Consider the following 18225-nt stretch of genomic DNA (forward strand, 5'->3'; position numbering starts at 1 on the left):
GCGTTACAATACAACCACCCCCCCCCCCCCCCCCCCCCCCCCCCTCTTCCCCTTTCCTGCTCACAGAAGACTACTCTCTCATTTCAGTGATCAGCATCCATCGCAACAGGTAAACATTTCGTCCATACTGCAAGCTCTTCGGTTTCGTCTGTTCCCATCTTCGGTCATAGTTTCCGCATATCACACACCATCTCACTGTAATCAGGGCAGGCCATCTAACACCCAACTCTTGTTCTCCTGGGACTTTTCGGTGAGGAGAAGGAGGAGATAGAACGGCTTTGGCATCGGATTGCGTTACACCCGTCTACTCTGCATATTCCATCCCCTCTTCCCCCCTCTATCAATCAGCGAGCAAACGCCGCCGTTTCAACGGTTAGCCATGCCCGTTGCGCCGTATGCTCTGTTCCCAACGGGGCTCTTTCTCGTTTCCATCCAATTCTCGTTTCTCCTTCGTAGATTTAGGCTGTCGGCCGGTGTGTAGTTTGCCGCATGCCACCTCGGCCCTCCCATCGTCGTCCACCAATCCCACAACCGTCGGTGAGAAATCCCAAGCCGTCATCCCAAGACTGCCCGCGCGTGGCCCGGCTGTGACGAACGTGGTAATGAACAAGACGAGGGGGGAAACAGAAAGATCACGATGAGTCGAAGCCACCGAAAGATGATCCGCCGGATACGTGATCAAAGCTCTCCGCGCAATACGCACACGTAGTCAGCGACTACCCCCAAGAAAACCAGATTACATCAACTTTTGAAAACATCGAGATCTTCAAAAAGGGGGCAAAAAGAGACAGAAGAGAAAGCCTCACCGAGCACTCACAAACCAGATGACCAACTTGCAAGATTCGCCATCCAAACACCAGATCTCCGTCCCTTCCCATCCGCGTAATCCACCTCTCTCAACCTCGTTCCCGCTTCCAAGCTCCGCAAGAACCCGTTCACAGCTCACCAACCAGTCCATCCCAAGCAAGCTTCTATGACCCCCTCTGTCCGCCCCCCGCCCCCCTCCCCTGGCCATCTTCCCACACGCCAAAGGCGGCTTCCTACATGTCATCCGCCACCGCCCGCCCAGTAGCCGCGCCCATCACGATGAAAAGACGACGGATCAGATGGGACGCACAAGGCGGAGATGGGCGAGGAAAAAGGTTCACGGGGGAAAGGACGGCCAGCGACGGCAAGCCGGGTACGGGGGTTAGATATTTTTGCGTTAAGCCCATGGTTGGATTGATGCTTCTCCTCCCCTGATGCCCCTTTTTATGGAAGAAAACCTACATGGTGAAGTGGGTGGTATGGTATGGTCCAGGTTGGACGGAGGGGATAAAGTAGAGGTACCAATACCACCAGACAGACCGTCGCTGTCTGGAAAGCCGGGATAAGAAGAGATGTTCGCCAAAAAGACCGATCAAGGGTGAACGGGGTTAGGGGTTGCCAGGGAAGAGAGGGGGACGGGCGGCTGATGAAGATGGGACAATTCTTCAATTCGGACCGGGCGAAGCTGATGAACGCCGCTGCACGACATCGTCCCAAATCTCCCCCGCCAGAAGGACAGGCAGGCAGACGGCTTTGAATGAGAAAGTCAATGTCAATCGGACTATCATTACGTCCCAAGTCACTCTTGTTGATTGCCGATAACCCTAAAGTCCAAAGGCCTGGTGACGAAAATTAAACGCTTCTCAAGTGGACTGGATGAGTTTCTTTTCGGCACCGTTTTTCTCTTTTTGTAATCTGTCTGCAAAACCGTCTCCTCGTTCGAACAATTCTAATCTCTGTACATGAATCTTCCTTGAATCTTGTGCAACCAGGTGCTGACTCCTCCTCGAGCTCGACGCTGTTCGTCGGACTGTACCCCTCAAGCGAGGGGCGTCTTCAAAAGGTACAATTTCTGTTGTGTCGAGCTGCGAGCTCTTACATGTGTGTCTTCTAGTGACTCTGAACAATTTGAAAAGCAAAAATAGCAAAAAGCCTCCGTTTTCTCTCCTCCGCACCGCGGCTCGGCGTTTACCAGAGCTTCTTGGTGCTCGCGAGTCTCCGTTCTGTGTGTTCCATGGCTTCAGTCCTGGGGATATCCGTAGCCTGGCGGCTGGTGTAAACACTGTCCATCCGGCTTTGTGGCTTGTCCGTGGGGTAAAAGAAGTATATCTCATGGCACACACGAGTCTCTCGTGAGCGTCTGATATCTCCAGTGATCAGCGTGATCCTCACCCTACGAGGATCGACGTGCTGCTGTTGACGAGCCTAATGCACTTGCATGTGTGGCTGATGGCATCCAGTGTTGTGTGAAATTTACGTCTGTAGGCGTCACAGGTCAGTGAGATGCTCCGTGAATATGGTGGTAGCGGGCTTTTACGGACCAAAATTGTGTGTTCATCCGGCCTGGACGAAGTTTCCGTGGAAGGGAGCGAGGGTGTTTCCGATCTTTCCCATGGCAGCCAGGTGGCTGTGAGCATCCTTGATGAGCTGAACGTTCTTGACATCCTCGGGCTGAGCAAAGTCGCGAATGATGTTCTCCAGAGCCTGGCGATGGGAAAGCCACTCCTCAATGAGAGGCTTGGAGGACTGCTCCTCCTCCTTGATGGCAACCTCGACGACGGCGGGCTTCGCAGTGACCTTGCGAGAGGAAGGGGCAGATCCGGCCTTGGGCGCATCCTTGCGCTTGCGGCTCTTGGAGCTCTGCTGTCCAACGGAAGCGTTGGTGGGAGATCCGGGGGCACCGTTGTCGTTGTGGACACGACGCATGTGGTCCTTCAAGTTCCATTGGCGGGGAAATCCATTGCCAGGCATGGCGCGGTCGCATCCTTCATAGGAGCACAAAAAGGGCTTGTCACCATGGCCGTGCATAGCGTGGGCCTCACGCTCGTGACGGAGAAGGCAGGCCGTCGAAGAGAAGCGAGCGTTCTCGCAAGAGTCAATCTTGCAGCGGTAGGGCTTCAAGTGAGAGTCCACGAACTTGCTGTAGGGGAGGAAAGGCATACGTTAGTCATGCGAGGAGTGGGTCGTGGGGATGATGGGTATCCAAAAGGGTCGACTCACTCATAGTTGCACTTGAGCTTCTCGGGCTTGTGGTTGCAGCTGGTTTCTCCTTCCCAGGGGCAGTGGAAAAGGCCATCGGCCTGAGGAACAGCGTTCTTGTACAAGGGGTGGTCCCGGGCGGAGTCACCCTCATTGGTGTTCCGGCGGCTGGGGAAGGCTGGAGGCAGAGCCGCGTCGCCAACGATTGTGAGGACGCTTCCGGAGAGCTCATCGCCCATGAATTCGGGACCGAACTTGCCGTTGACGCTGTACATGGACGCCGCATCAGAAGCTTGCTCCAGGCTTGAGCAGCTGACCTGAGGGACGTACCTAGGAGACTGGCTCTGAATAATGGGAGAGACATGCTCCGAGTGAGACGGAGAAGTCATGAGAGGGGCGGAAAGCCACAGGTCCTCGGGGGTCTGAGCAGGGGAAGACAGCTGAGACTCTGACGGGCTGAACGAGTTCCAGGAGGCAGAAGGAGAGTGAGCTCCCAAGCTCGAGTCAGGGTCCAGCTGCATCTGAGCAGGCACGACGTGCATTGTCATGTCCGCCTGCTGGGATGGAAGGCCATCCGGCATTCCGATTTCCATAGAGTTAAACCACTGAGATGAGACGGCGCTCGTGTCCGAATCCAGGAAGTAAGAGTTCACGTCCATCAACTGGCCGTTGATCTGAGGTCCGTTTGTAGAGTACACAGAAGCATTACCTGTGATGTCCATGGAGGACAGTTGCGCAGAAACTTTTGAAGACACAGAAGAAGTCATTCTGGGTCTGGCCTTGGGAGAAGTGATCTTGGAGATCCGGTGCTGCTTGCGGCTTCCATTGGAACTCTTCGAAGTTCCTCGCCTCATCGGTTCGCCACCGATAGGCGCCACGGTCGTGGCTGGTGCGGGAGCAGTCCACTTGCTCTGCAGGTCCTCAACGGCTTGTCCTTGTCCTCGGGGCGTGATGTGGCCTTCAACTTGGAAAGAAGGAAAGTCCTCGGATTCTCCCGGGTGGGCAGATCCGTTGTCTGAGAAGTCTTGGAAGTTCTGTGCACCTTCTCCTGTCGTTTCCCACGAACCACTCAAGTGGTCCGATGGTCCTGTTTGAGAAGAAAAGGAAAACATTCCTGAGGGCGCCGCCATACCGGCGTGGAAGAAGCTGTAGTCGCTGAAGGGGAGGTTAGTGTGCTGTTTCTCCACTATGCCTTTTTGTACGATGCAGAAAACAAAAGAAATACATCTCAGCATGGCACAACTTTGTTCCTGTAGCACCATCATGTTAGCTGTCGTTGCATTTTTCCATGGGTTAGGGGTTTCGTGTTGACAGACCAAGCGAGCACAGATCATTAGATCGTGTCAGGATATTGATGGCAACCCAGGTCGAGGCGTGCGCTCCAGGAGAGTCCGGCAGGTCAGAGACAAATGAAATTTTCCGTTCGGGCCAGGCGTCATAGAATTTGGTGTCCTCGATTTCTCCATACAACGTGGGCCTTGGATCGAGTTGAGAAGAAGTGTTGAGAGTTGTGGTATCCTATTGCCGGTCGAGCATCCTGAGGTGAGACGACGTGCGAAGGTCCTTGAGTCGACAGGTTTCTTGATCGAAGCCGAGTGCAAACAGTCTCCGAGGTATATCCATGGGTCGATGAAAGTCCTTAGATAACAGCGCGAAAGTCGAAAAACAGGAAATCCTCGGGTTTAGAAACAGAATCGACGAATAGGGAAATCCATGAACAGAAGAGAAGGAACCAACACGCGCTGGTGCGACGTGCCAAAATCGGGAGTCCATATCGGTTGATGACCAGCATGAGCTGCAATTAAGCTGTGACTGGTACACTGAGAAACAAACACGGAGTGTTTGATTGAGCGCTCATCCTTGGTGTCCATCCAAATACGAGGCCGGGCAGCCCCGGTGTCTCGGGTGAGACATGGTCCGATGATCCTGGTAGAGAAAATGTCCATGGCTTCCTGAGGAGAAAAAATGTCCGGCAAAACGTCCAGTCCGCGATAGTCCAATGGCTCCATGTTGCTGTGTTCTCATGTTGTTCTCAACAGGCGATACTTACTGTCGTGTAAACGTGATGTAATATTGTTTGAAACGACCGGTCGGTACGACAAGCACGAGAAGCAGTGCCTCTACGTGCAACGGTCCCTGTCCAGTGGAAAAGCAAAGTAGTCCTGGGAATATGTCCGAGAAAGAAAATCCTGGCAAAAATCCTGGGATGAAATTCCTGGGCTGTGAAGAATCCTGGGTCGATATCCTGTGGTTTCATGGCCTCCATGGCCGGCGAGATCTGAGAAGCCAACGCAAAAGAAACAAACATGATTTTTGCAGTACAGGATTCAAAAACACAATGGACCACCCTGGGAACAGAGAAAGAAAAGACAATACCTAGAAGGTGTGTGGACGTCGTCCAGGTCAAGATTGTAGCCAGGCATCTCCGGGCGAGGAACAGCAAGGGCAGTCATTGATTCCTTGGGTCGTGTATCATGCAGTCCAGGGCAAAAATGTGATTCAACTCGGGCGAGTTGTGTCGTTGACAGAATATCAAAAGCTGAGACCCGGGCGGGTGTCTGCTTGCAGAGCTCCTGTGGAATGTTTGTCGAGTTGGTGTCGAGTAGGATGATCCTTGGGTGGCAAGATGGGGAAGATCTTTTTTGACCTTCTGAATAGGGTTGACGTTGTGTAAGGGCCGGGAGGGATGTTGGCGGATAGAAAAAGAGAAACTGGCGCAGGTTGGGTAGCCAAAAGGATCAGCTTTGCAGTAGGCAGAATGCTTGGGCAGGAATGTTCTTGCGGGTTGGGCTGAAAAGAAGGGAAGAGAAACGACGTTGGGCAGGGAGAGAGGGGGTCACCGGGTTTTAATGTTGCAAGACGAAGAGAAGCCTGGCAGCCAGCCCAAGAGAACCGAACGAACGAGATGAGGTCTGCGAGGGGGGTGGTCGGCAGGGGAGGATTCGGGGTGGACTCCACGTCGTGCGTGCCATGCCGCATGCCCTGTTGGCATCAACAACCCCTGTTCCTGAAGCATTGGCGTCTCTCCGTTCTGCAGGGCGGGTGTGCATATGTGGCAGGCCAAGAAACCACTTTCACACTTTGAATTGTGATATTGGCGGATACGTATCATTGTCCACCACTCATTTCAATACCAGACGGTCTCATTCAGTCTCATTTCGCTGCCGCCGAACATGAAGCCGTGTCCGCCTGCTGGCCAGAGTGTTTGGACTCTCACTCTTCAGGACGAGTCGAGTGGTAGAGAATGCGCCGTGATTGTGTCGTGTTGCTGGCCGTCACAATGGCCGCAGGACTTGAGCTACATGGCGCTAGCCAACTGGCTTCATTCTAGCTGCACCTGTCATAGGCCCGTTCCGAGTGCTATTTGGCGGTGACTGGCCTTCTTCCTTGATTTCGCTGACTTGACCATGGGCCCCGGGTGGACACAGACAGAGAGTTCCGTCCTATCGCGGTGCGAGGGACGACCAGCCGTGGCAGAGAGGAGGGATCATGGCTGCAACGCCAGCTCATCCGTGCAGCATTCTGAGAAAGTTCTATCCGTAGGGCGGCAGACGAGGCCAGCGACGAGCAGGAAGGATGCAGAGAAAAGAAAGAAGGCGGCCGGGTTGTCGAGTCGTGACGGGCTGATGCTTGCTTTCCCGGAGCCCTTCATCATCTCCCCCATCCGCACCATGCGCGGAACTTGCTCGTCCCATCAAGCTTGCTGCCTCTGTGCGCTGCGTCTGCGCTCGTTCCGAATTTCCCATCCCTATTTTCCCCTGACAATCGTCGTCGTAAATGCCTCCCGTTTCCAGTAGCTTCTTCGAACATCAAAGTCATGGCGCCATCTTCCCCATGAGTTAATGCATTAATCAGAGCCGTCTTGTCTTGGTGGGATCGATCCCGACAGCTAGGGAAAGGAAAGCGTGTCGACGAAAAAAAGACGCAGTATCCGTACAGCAAACTAACACCGACTGCAATGCTCGTTGGTCGACCGTCGCACGCTACAGCCGCTGAGGCGGGCGGGAACTGCGGAAAGCCGGACTCTCAGCCCGCTAGTCGCCCGCCCTCGTGTTGTTTCCCGTCAAATTGGCATCCAGCCTGCTGCTGTGTGCTCCATTTGGCGTCTGTAGCTTCACGTGGTTGTTCGCGAGGCGGTCTTGATAGGGCGTGCTGCAGCCACTGACACACTCCGGCCAACGTTCTCCATCTCGACTTTCCCTCATCCGACAAGAACAGTTTTGGCGTTGGCGTGTTCAACGGCCACTGGCTCGAGCTTCGTTCGACCGGCCACACAACGGTAGCAGCACACCACACGACACCACCCTCCATCCTCGAGACATCCGACGCAAACGCGCTCCGCGATGTGATGAGTCGGCCACTGCCAGCTGGCCTGCTTCTGGCGGAAGCGGTCCACGCCAACCATTTGCAACTTCTTTTTTTAATAATGCATCGTGGTGCATGATGAATATGCGGCGTGGGACCAGGTGGTCACTTTACAGCATCACCCGGCTGTCTTGGTCGTCGTGTCATCGAGATGCTGCGATAACCTGTCGTCGTTTTCCATGCGATCCCGAGAATCCGACGTCAGCAATCCGGCATGATAAAGCGACCAGGAGACAACCTCGCTCTTTTTCCGAGTTCCCCGTCTGCGTCTGCGACTGCGACTGCGTCCGCGCCTGCGCCTGCGCCTTGGCTGGAAAAGGTGCCCCAAGCTCCACACAAATGTGATTTGACGCCGACGTCTGACAATGGTGAAGCTGACGGTCTTGACTTTGAGGCCAGCATGATGTTGAGACGCGGGGAACCAGTGGTATCGGGTGATGCCATGCGGGATGGCTGGCGAGCTGACGTTAACAATAGACACGGGACGAGGGGAAACGACAAAAATGTGCGACGACAGCGCCCGTTGTCAAGCGGAGGCATTGACGATGGGATGAGAAACAGACTTGGCGATGGTGACAGCCCATTGAAGCGATGAGGATTCGGAAACAATTGCCTCGAGGCAGGAAACAAGGTTCAACCCCCTCTTTTCGTCCTTTCCTGAGGTAGGTATCTCGCCTTATCGATCTGCCTCATCTTCTCCTTCCCTCGCTATCTTCCGCCAATCGCCAGTGCATAATTATAGCGACCTCTCACGGCAAGAGCTCCTCCAGCTCTCCTGCCTCGGACGGACACAGCTCCGACCGTTTCCAGAAAGAAAGCCCGGGATGCCTTGGCCACACGCTCGTGATTATCAGCTCTAATTGCAACTTGAACTAGCATCCGCAACTTTCTTGATGAATACAGCCGCCTTCCCGAGCAACTGTTTCCTGCCAGCGTGTTTAGTCACTCTAGGTATCCGTATCGCGAGATGACGAAGCGGTCCCCGCTGCGGCGACATGGACGCGTGGAGCAAGAATGAACAACTCATCCCTCATTTCTGCCTTCAATGCAGCCGCTTTTCCAAGTCAGTCCAAGGGATGAATATTGGTACTCGAGTCAGGAAGGAAGTTAGCTGCCTACGCACGTAAATGATGGCGACCTCGAGCTACCTGCTCACCAGCCGCATTCTCCGTGACACTCGCGTACCGACAAAGTTTCGCCCGAGCATCAGCATCCTACTTTCCAGCTGTGAATGATGGGACATCAATCAGATCCGTGGCATTCAACCCTGTCTAGATTTCCCACTACCAAAGTCTGTTGCGCTCGTCCCTCGGCAGATGTCACCGACACTCGCAAATTTCCCGACAAATGATGAGGGGATTCGCAGTTCTGGCGATCGTCTCCGCGCCAGATTCGCCGGCGCGTTACAAGTGTTCGAATCTCAATTTACCCTCCTGAATTGTGGAATCTTCTTCCATCTCTTCTAGCCTTTTGCAGAAATTCATTTGTTTCGGACGTCGGTCTGCCGGGTTGCACTATTGCAAATAAGGTGAAGGTACGCGCCGACGGCCTGGTTGCTTCCGACGCAGAACGCAGATCAAAATCTCAGGGGGCCAGCTGTCTGACTCAGTCACCCCAACCCTGAAAGTGGTATCTCTCGGAGTCGAGAAAACGTTCCTCCGTCCAGAGCCCTGCCCCAATCGTCGTTTTGGACCTCAGTTCCCGCGATAACTTCATCCAATCGTGCGGATCAATGATTCGGCGCTCCGGTGTAAGTGAACGACGACCAAGCACCGGATCCTCTGCCACTTCCCCCTATGCATGACTGAAATTCATACAGTACCCCGGCCGCTGATGTCGAGGACGTTTTTGCTCTCGTATCGGTTCGATGTTGCGTCTTCCCATATGTTTCGCAGTCTGCTCTCAGCATCCGACCCTTCAGACCAGGCGACCTCGGCCAGAGCCATCTTGGCCGATTGCCAATTTTTGAGATCCAATACAGAGCTTACGAGCCCTAGTTTTGCGGCGTACACAGCCTTCCACTTCGCCAGTTGCTGTCTGCCGGTATCTGTGATAGGGCGTCCCGAATTGGCTATAGCTGCGCCAAACAGAACACTCCAGAACCACAAGCTTCTGCTGAAGGAACCAGATATCATCTCCGCCTCTTTGTCGCATACGTCATCTATCAGCTGCTCAAGCAGCCAAACGGTCAAAACGCAATCCATTTCGCTGTCGTTGACGGCCATCACGAGGTAGAAGAAAGTCGCGATGTAGCTCGCTCGACTACTCTTCGGATCGCCATTCAACATTGTGGCGATGTTGCGCTCGGGGTCGAAGCCACGAGATAGCTCCCAGTTCAGATTCTTGGTATAGTCTTGCCAAAGGAAGTCTGTTGGGGTCTCAGCTTCTTCCCACCAGCCGTATTTCGGGGCCTGCCTTGGGGGTAGGCTCTCCATATCCCATAACGACGTGAAAAGCAAGGCAATGATGCTTGGCTGGAAATCGGCACTGATGGCGTCGTGTATGACATGAACTTCGCCCCGGCGCAAACGATCGCCTGCCCTAATGGGTAATGTCAATACCCCTATCGCGGAAGTGGCGGCCATGGTCTTACATCGCCAGCATCTGTTGTGCTAGATTTGACCTCATCAGGTTGTATCCATTTTTTCTGAGCGTCAACCTATGCAGGCCCCGCAGATGCTTGGAAGAAGCATCTAGATCGCCCACGGCGCCCTGGTTCCAGTGGAATTCAGTAACATGTTTGACAGAGGAGGCCCAGAGCTTCCTACCTCGGTGAGTGCCAGCGTCGCTATGGCGAAGACCGCCGTGTCACTGACGGGGTTCTCAGCCTCTGACAGTTGTTTCTTGGCGAACTCGTAGGCTGCTGCCTTGTGATAGAGAAAGGGCACCTTGACATGCTCAAGGGATCCAGTAACCCATGCCCACTGACAGGCCGCGACAACCAAGCAGCCATGAAGAAGTCCTGGGTGCAGTACTGTGCGCTGCAGACTGTGTGGTCGTGTCAGAATTATTGGTGTTTGCTTCAGGTAGGTAGGTATGGAAGTTCGCACCTGCAGAGGTTCTGCCCTCTTTCCACCGGGGTTTGTCCTCTAACGTAGAAATTGGAAACTGCAATCTGGTCAGATCCTACCGCAGACATAACGATAGGCCAAATCGACTGACATTGGTGGAAAAGCCACTGCGACATATCCGAAAGCTGGTAGTCACCTGAAAACCCGGCGAACGGTTGTTGAGACAGGACGTTGACAAGCCGCGCCGACTCCTCAACCGGGATCAGTGCCGAGTCGGCCTCGGACCGGGACTCTGACCATGCTTCGGACTGAGACTCCGGATCTGGATCGGGTCCAGGGTACACGCAGTCCTTGCCGTTCTGCAGGCAGTTTGTACTGTGGATAAAGTCAGGCGATTTCTGCATCCATGAGAATTTCTGGATCAATCTATTCATCGCAAAGAGGGTCTTCGCCGACATGAACAGCATTCATGATATAGGTGAGAAACAGGGTAAAGGGGTAAGAAAGGACCTACCACAAGGGCCTGCGCTCGTCACAACGGACATGACGTTGCTTGCAGGTCGAACAGCCATTCTTGCTTCGGCGATGGAATTTGCGGACCCGGTTCTTAGGCGGCGCCATTTCAAGTGACTTAGGTCGCACGATGAATTCTATGTCAATGATACTCCACGCAGTCCCGAGGGTTAAAGAGACGCCGATTGACCATGCTTGACGAAATGACAATGGTTATGCGGGTCAGATCGAGACTGATCTTGCAGCTGCATAAGGTCAGACCGGGGTATCAACCTGGATGATCATGCAGGAGGAAAATATCCTGCGGTAGAGAGGTGTTGTTGATGAAGGAGAATACATGCGTTCAAATTGTTTCTTTATTTTAACAGACTGATCTCCTGGGCTGGCACGAGTACGTTCTTGATAATGACGATGATTGGTCTGGGCCCAAGGGTGGGAGTTGCTACACGAGAGGTGCATGAAGATCTGACCAATGGGAAGACAAGGGGAAGATTATTGTGGGATCTGGGGCAGGCGACAAACGTCTCCATAGTCAAGCTACAATGCACCAATCATAAATCAGACCTTTTCTGATGTCTTAGGTAAGAACCGCGATCCGTTCCAGGTTGTTTCCCTCGGCACAGGAACCCCGGAGCCAATGAGGAGCAGTTTCCGCAGGGAAGGTGCTCCTTCTTTCCTGGTCCTGTTCATTGACCTCGCTTCAACTCGAAACTCTCGCAAGACACCAACCACACGAATCCACAAACACATGCCTTAACGACAATTCTGTCTAGTCGTCGTTCAATGTCTCTGTCGAGAAGGGAAGGGCTCTCTGTTCTAGACCGAATACAGAAGGCGATCCACAAGCAATCACAGCCGTTCAAGCGTCGTCTCTGGCATCGAGCTTCAACCCTGCGTTGCCAAATTTGAGCACCATCCATCATTCCGACATCCACCTCCATACACCAAGCAGCGACCCTGAAATAGTCTTCTTCTATGCCTAGCGTCGAACGTCGAAGATGCTTCCATCGCCGGATCCATCTGGAGCTGTCATCGGCCACCGGGACGTCTCTGGGCTTCGGGTAATTTCTTCCGATCAGGAACCCGGAACGTGGGACGGGGAAGTCCTTTCGTTAAGCACTGAATCGGCCACCCCGGACCAACCGGGGTCTAGACAGCGTGCCGAAAACACATGGCCGCATTGACTCTGCGGTGAAAGTGGCCGGTCACGACCCTCCGAATCGCCAGATTTTAAGTGGAACGCTCCGGCTGTGATTTCGGCCTTGTCATGCGCATTTCGCGGTGCTATGCGCACCATCCCGGCCTGGTCAATGCCCGCAAACATGGAGTGCCTGAGACAGCTCGCTGTTCGTCTCGGCCAGCTTGGCTTTTGACACTGCGCCGGAGGGCTCGTCTCGATGGGAACCATGCGAAACGACAACACAAACTCGCCCATCCGGACCAGTCTCAATCTTCAGAGCCGATAGCACAGCCTACAGCAGCTGCAACGTTTACCGATACAGACGAACGAACTCGCCCGCACCCCGCAGGGCTACGGCAACGCTGTGTTCCGAACCCCACGAACTCAAAGACATATGCTGTCGTCAACTCGAAGCGTGGGGTGAGGCTTCTTGCTCTGATGTACGACTCAGAAGTATGGAATTCAACAACTTTGCTGGAAGACACCCGACCGCCTGACGACCGCCAACAGCCAACGTCATCTCAAATTGGCAACATGATCGTCCCGCAGAATCCCCGCAAACCACGAGGCGGCGCTTGACAGCTCATCAAGAGACGAAATGGCTTGTCTCCCCCCTCCTCCACCATTTAATTTTAGGTCGAAGCGCTCGCTTGCGGTGTGCCATTGATTGCACCCCGAGATCGATCAAATCTGTCTCCGCGCGCATCATGCACATACGCAGAGATTGCCGGCGATCGTCCGACCATCACTCGCTTGCCCTGTACTTTTTCCTCCCTCACTCACATCAAATACGTTGAGGTTATCAACAAACTTCCCAGGATCCTAGGGTTTGCCGATGCGCACGTCATCCCGCCTTATTCGCCCTGGTCAGTGGTTGTCGCTGTCGAGTCGATTTGATGGACGACACTAGTCACTCGCAGCCAGCCGAACGACTGGCCTCGAAGTCTCTTCAGCGCCGCCATTGGCTGTCAGAACACCCAGAAGTCTTTCCCCAAGTCATCTCCAGCCCCATCAGACTCCATTTCCGGGATTCCTGGTCCCTGGTCCCCTGCTTCAACACAAGACAAGACAAGACCAGCTTCACGTCGCTACGTCAAGGTCAGATCATTCGTACACACACACACACACACACACACAACCGAGGCCCCAGCATTTCATCCTCAACTCTGCGTTAGTCTGACCTCGATACCGAACTGGAGAAATAGCTGGCCGTAAGCAGAACGACTGCCGGATTGTCACTGCGGACCGAGAGACCCTCAATGCCGGCAGCGCGCGGCAACGATTGGCCCCATCCCCAGGCTGTGTTAGGATGCTGTGATCGCGGGCGGGAGTCCTTGATTCAATGATGCGCCAAAAGCAACTTCCACTCATCAAGTGGGCATCAAGGCATGGTTGGGCTCGCCAATACTGTCGGTAGCGCGCGTCCCCTCCCCCTCTTCATCGTATCCGCCGCCGGTGTTTGTTTGTCCAATTTGTGCCCAACCCGGCATGCTGTCACCGCTTCTTCTCTCGCTAGGTACAACCCTGCACAAATCATCCCATCCGGTACCGAGAAGCTACTCCGACCTTTCGGGCAACAATTCTCCAGCCCAGCAAAGAAAAAGTTTCTGTCACAGCCCAATCGGTGCCCTACTCTACACAATTGGCCCCGTTGTCTTCGTCAAGAGTTGGCACGTCCAATGGCTTTCGCGCGCCCGCCATTACAGCGTCGCCGTAAGATTTGGTTTGATCTGGGGTATTCCTGGTGAGAGGGGCCAACTGTCAAAAAAGTCGACCTGGCATCGCGCCAAAATAGAGGGGACGGGAGGGCACCAGCCATCAAAGGGCATGCTGATCTCCTCTCGTTCGCTTACCTGTCGTGTTCACGTTGCAAAATCGAAAAAGCAAGCCTCACCAGCAGCCAAGGGACGGTTGTCAACTTCCACCAGGGCGGCAGACACCGTGAACCGCAATCTATCCCAGGACGCCCGACGGACGAACCTTCTGGACTACAGCGCTTGGCAGTCACGTATCCTCCAGCCCATGCGGCAGCCGTGGGCTTGAAACCAAAGACGTCTCCGTGGTGTTGGTCATTGGGGCGAATGCAAATCTTTACTCGAGTCTCTCCAGCTTGCGTCTTTCCTGGTCCCTGTTCACCCTACGCCGCGACTTCCCAACGGACCACCTCTTTCTGCCTCTGGACCAGGGATCAACCATTTTTGCCGCTCCAGTACCACGCCCCACGAGGAGGACATCCCAAGCAGACATAAAATGCCTCCATTCCGAACTTAATCATCCACTGTCAGGATCCTGCCCGCTCCCTTATCCTCGTCCATCCCAGGAAGTTGTTGGTTTCTTCTTTCCCGTTTTGCGCCAGCAGGACCTGAGAGATTCTTCCACTAACCCCCCTAGTGTATCTTCACCTCAAAGTCATTCCCGAGCGTCTTATAAGTCAGTTAAGGTGGCAGTCGTGGAGACAAGTCGTTTCTTGTACCGATCACCTGCTTAAACACCCCCAACATCCACACCGCCCTTGCAACGACCCGGAGTTCTTCAAGGGTCCTATCCTGGAGCAAGACCATTTTTGTTATCGTGGATTCCCTTGTGTTTGAGGAGACCACTTGCCGCATTTTCCCAGGAATACTTGGCCCAAGATCACAGCCCAAGGGACTCTTTTCAGGACACCCGGGGCTGACCTGCCCGTCCAAGGACTATTCTTATTTCACGTGGCTTCCATCTCTGGACTGCTTGGAAACCTCCAAGTCTGCTGCTTGATTTCTTTTTCTCTACCGTTATGCCCCCGGAAGATATGGCCCAGCCGGATTTTGCCTACAGACCATCAGCCATGTCCAACGGACCGTGGAACTCATCGCGGAGGTACGGACCGCTCCCACCATCTGCAGACGCCCCGAGAAGGACAGGAGAACTGACCGACGAGAAAAGTTCGATGTACAATGATACATTTCCGCCCGCCGGAGGTTTCGATAACGGCTACTACCGTTCATCAAGGTAAGAACCAGACGTCGATGTTTTCTGTTTTCTTCCTCCGCGGAGCAGCCAAATAACACCCAACCTTCAAGTGTGTCCACGTACTCTCCCGGAGCCAGTAGCTACAACCTACCGATTGGAACCAATCCTCATGCTGGTGCCGCTGCCGCCGCCGCCGTTGCGGCGCCCCCGGCATACGGCTCTCGGCCAGCATCTGGCACTTATGGCACCAGTGGTGCCGGTGGTTACGGCTCGTACAAGGGTACGGCTTCCCAAGCCTGGGACCATCAGGAAAGATACTCCCCGACGGATTCAGTCGACGACATTATCGCCTCTCCGAACCTTTCTGACTACTCCCTCGAGAATGGTACCGGTGCGACACCTCCAAGCAAGGGCAAAGTGAATGGAAAGGGCCGGCCTCAACGCCGACCATCAAACAGGGACGAATTCGACGGCCCTCATCAGTTTCTTGCTCGTCCTCCGCCAGAGTACATTGCTATGCAAGAACGCGAATTACCTCATCTTCCCACGAACCTGCACGTTCAAGAGCAGGACTTGGTCCTTACGCAGGTCAACGACCGACTCTCCCAGTGCGCATACGATTTTGTCGCGAAATACCAATTTCCGATTCCTTTGACGCAGGACATGAGGCCCGTAGAGCGTCCTCAGGACAGAGAGTGGACGGAATGGGTGTATCTTCTGAAGCGTCTGGCGACCAAGCGCCGCATCCCAGCGCGGGTACTGTACAACGGACAGATCAAGCAGTTCGTGACGATTCTCGAGAACTCGCTAGAAATGCGACACGCGGCCAAACACCAGAGCAGGCCACTCAAGGACGACCGCAACATCCTACAGCTCATCTCGGCGGGCATCCAGGTTGCCAAAATCCTCAAGGACGCGAGCGCCATGGACTACCTCGACCGACTATACGTTTCTACGGAGAAGCAGATTCAGGAGCGTGCCGCGACACGGTTCAGAAGCTGAACATGCTCGCCATATTCTCCACACACCAACTCGCCCTGAATCGGGTTTTTACGACGTCGTTTGACCATACCCAACAATGCCACGTGCGACATTGTTTTCTCGACGACGACGAAACAGGGCTTTGACGATTTTATCTACGGAAATTTTACGACGGAACTGAACGTGTTTGGAATCCTTCTCATTCTTTAGAAGAGAGAAAGAGAGAGTAGATGACTTGATACGGAAACGAGGGCGTCACGAATTAGGACGAACAGGTCCCTCATGGAAACGACCACCACGGGAAAAAACCACAGCTAGCTTAGCTCCCTCTCCATCACTTGGCAAGCGGGTGTGTCTTGTTTTTTTGTTTTTATTTGTATGGAAATGGTAATGCTGCCCTCATCATGTCGGGCCACACGTCACTACTGCCGAGAGGGAGCAAGAGAGAAAGAGCGAGAAAGAGAGTAAGATGCAGACAATATCACCCTACTTCCCCCTTTTTGAATTGGATTCGCAAGCGAAAGGGTAACATATATGCCACAACAAGGGAAGCGACGGGCGCCAGGATTTCTTCTACTTATTATTGGGAATGGGAACAGGAACGGGAATGAACACCTCTTGTACATCGATTTGATCTCTTATCTTTTCCCCCGTTTTCATCGATTTCCCTTTTTCCCTTCCATTCTTGCACTGAAACGGCGTGTGAAGGGGTCTTGGAGTTGTTCGAACGGGTTTGACTTGACACTTACCGGGGCGGGCTGTTCAATAGTGCGTGTGTATGTGTGCTTGGCCGAGAGCAAGTTTGGACACGTTTGCTGGTTTATCTTTTGCTTCGCTGGGTCTTCTCTACTTTACTATGGTACTTTACTTGGGTTTTCGGGCGGCTTAGATGAATATTTGGCAGTTTGATATCCCCCTCTACAGGCAGCAGGGCGCTTTCTCGAAGCGCCGCGAAATTCTACTCTCTTCATCTTCATGACGACGACCGGTCGTGAACGTCACCACATTTTGACAGTTAATGGCATGACAGAAGCAGTGTTGAACCGTGCGTTTTCTACAACGGAGTCTACTTGTGTTCCCCGGGCGGGAGCGCCTCATCTGCTGATTCTAGCGTTTTCCCGCACGACAATGTTACGTTTATCCCTTGGGCCGTCCATTTCCAGGGACGACGACAGGGTGGCAGCCGAACCGCGCGGATAGGTTGGGCTGAAATGAACGATGATCATCACCAGATGCTTGCTGGGCTGGATTCCTTCCTGCCTCCGTGCCTGACGGGGTTTGGGGAACCACCGGGCCAGGGTCTTCTTGCATGCGTGTGCGTGTGTTTGGAACGGCAATCGATGGGCGCGGCGGTCGTTCTTCAACAGCCTGCTGCTGGCCCCCTTGGCAGTTGCAGAGCCAAGAAACTGGGGAACCACGGAAAAGAGTCCAGGGTTTGAAGGGAGACCGTGATGTCGCATCCCGCTTGATGGGTCACCCGGGGGAAGAGGGGAGACATGGGGCCAAATCTTGCTATGAAGATTTGGCTATGAGACCGGGGGTTTTTGCCGTTTTTTCTTCCCCTGCTGAAGATACCTGTGTAGTCTCTGCATGGTTTGCAGAACAAAGTGATGATGCGAACGATATGACAAGGGGCCTGGCAGAGACAGCTTTTCGGAGGTGGTGTTCCGCGCGCGCGAGAAGATTGCCGCCGGGCTGCGCTCGACGGCGTGTAAGCCGGCTGCCCACTGCCTTCCCTCGCTCTCTCCGCTTGGAAGTCTTTTTACGACAGGCCGATGAGCAGGTTGGATAGTATGATGGAGGGCTTATAGTTTCCGGTGACGGGTTGCAGCATCATCGTGGAGGCCAAGGTTTGGGGTAGTTTTGATAGGGAGCGAAAGGGAGTGTTGATACTGGTGACGTGCACGGCAGGCACATGGCGGAACGTGGCGGAACGCATCCTGTCCAAGGCTTCTTGGGTTGTTTAATCTTTTCTTTTCAGTTCTGCTCTGCCCAGTCAGTTTATTCTCCTAGGGTTTGCTGCCTTTTGCGGAAAGTTGCCGCGGCTGTCGCCCGCCGGTTGAGTTAAATTCTCTCTGGCTGGTGTTGTTTTCTTCTTCCTTCGCGACGAAAGGTTGTCCTTGCAGATGGGAGGGTTTTCTCATGTAGAAACACAGAAAAAGAATGAGATCGTGGGAAGACCTGGGCGAGGGAGGGAGCAGGGTTACTCAGATGGGGGAG

General features: G+C 53.9%; 3 protein-coding genes across 3 annotated transcripts; 1 reads left to right on the forward strand and 2 right to left on the reverse strand.

Moving 5' to 3' along the window:
- Positions 1-2361: 2361 nt before the first annotated feature.
- On the reverse strand, positions 2362-4476 carry CkaCkLH20_05034 (C2H2 transcription factor; the record flags this gene model as incomplete). The annotated part of the gene is made up of 3 exons (XM_038887753.1): positions 2362-2947; positions 3028-4161; positions 4319-4476. 3 exons carry the CDS (start codon positions 4474-4476, stop codon positions 2362-2364), a joined length of 1878 nt encoding a protein of 625 aa, XP_038746795.1.
- A 4706-nt stretch (positions 4477-9182) lies between these two features.
- On the reverse strand, positions 9183-10786 carry CkaCkLH20_05035 (uncharacterized protein; the record flags this gene model as incomplete). Its single annotated transcript, XM_038887754.1, has 5 exons — positions 9183-9912; positions 9965-10083; positions 10140-10359; positions 10422-10479; positions 10534-10786. 5 exons carry the CDS (start codon positions 10784-10786, stop codon positions 9183-9185), a joined length of 1380 nt encoding a protein of 459 aa, XP_038746796.1.
- Positions 10787-14848: 4062 nt separating this feature from the next.
- CkaCkLH20_05036 (uncharacterized protein) lies at positions 14849-16026 on the forward strand (the record flags this gene model as incomplete). Its single annotated transcript, XM_038887755.1, has 2 exons — positions 14849-15063; positions 15135-16026. The coding sequence occupies 2 exons, from the start codon at positions 14849-14851 to the stop codon at positions 16024-16026; spliced, it is 1107 nt and encodes a 368-aa protein (XP_038746797.1).
- Between the last annotated feature and the right edge of the window lie 2199 nt (positions 16027-18225).

Source organism: Colletotrichum karsti (assembly GCF_011947395.1).
Source record: "Colletotrichum karsti strain CkLH20 chromosome Unknown Scaffold14, whole genome shotgun sequence".
NCBI classification, from domain to species: domain Eukaryota; kingdom Fungi; phylum Ascomycota; class Sordariomycetes; order Glomerellales; family Glomerellaceae; genus Colletotrichum; species Colletotrichum karsti.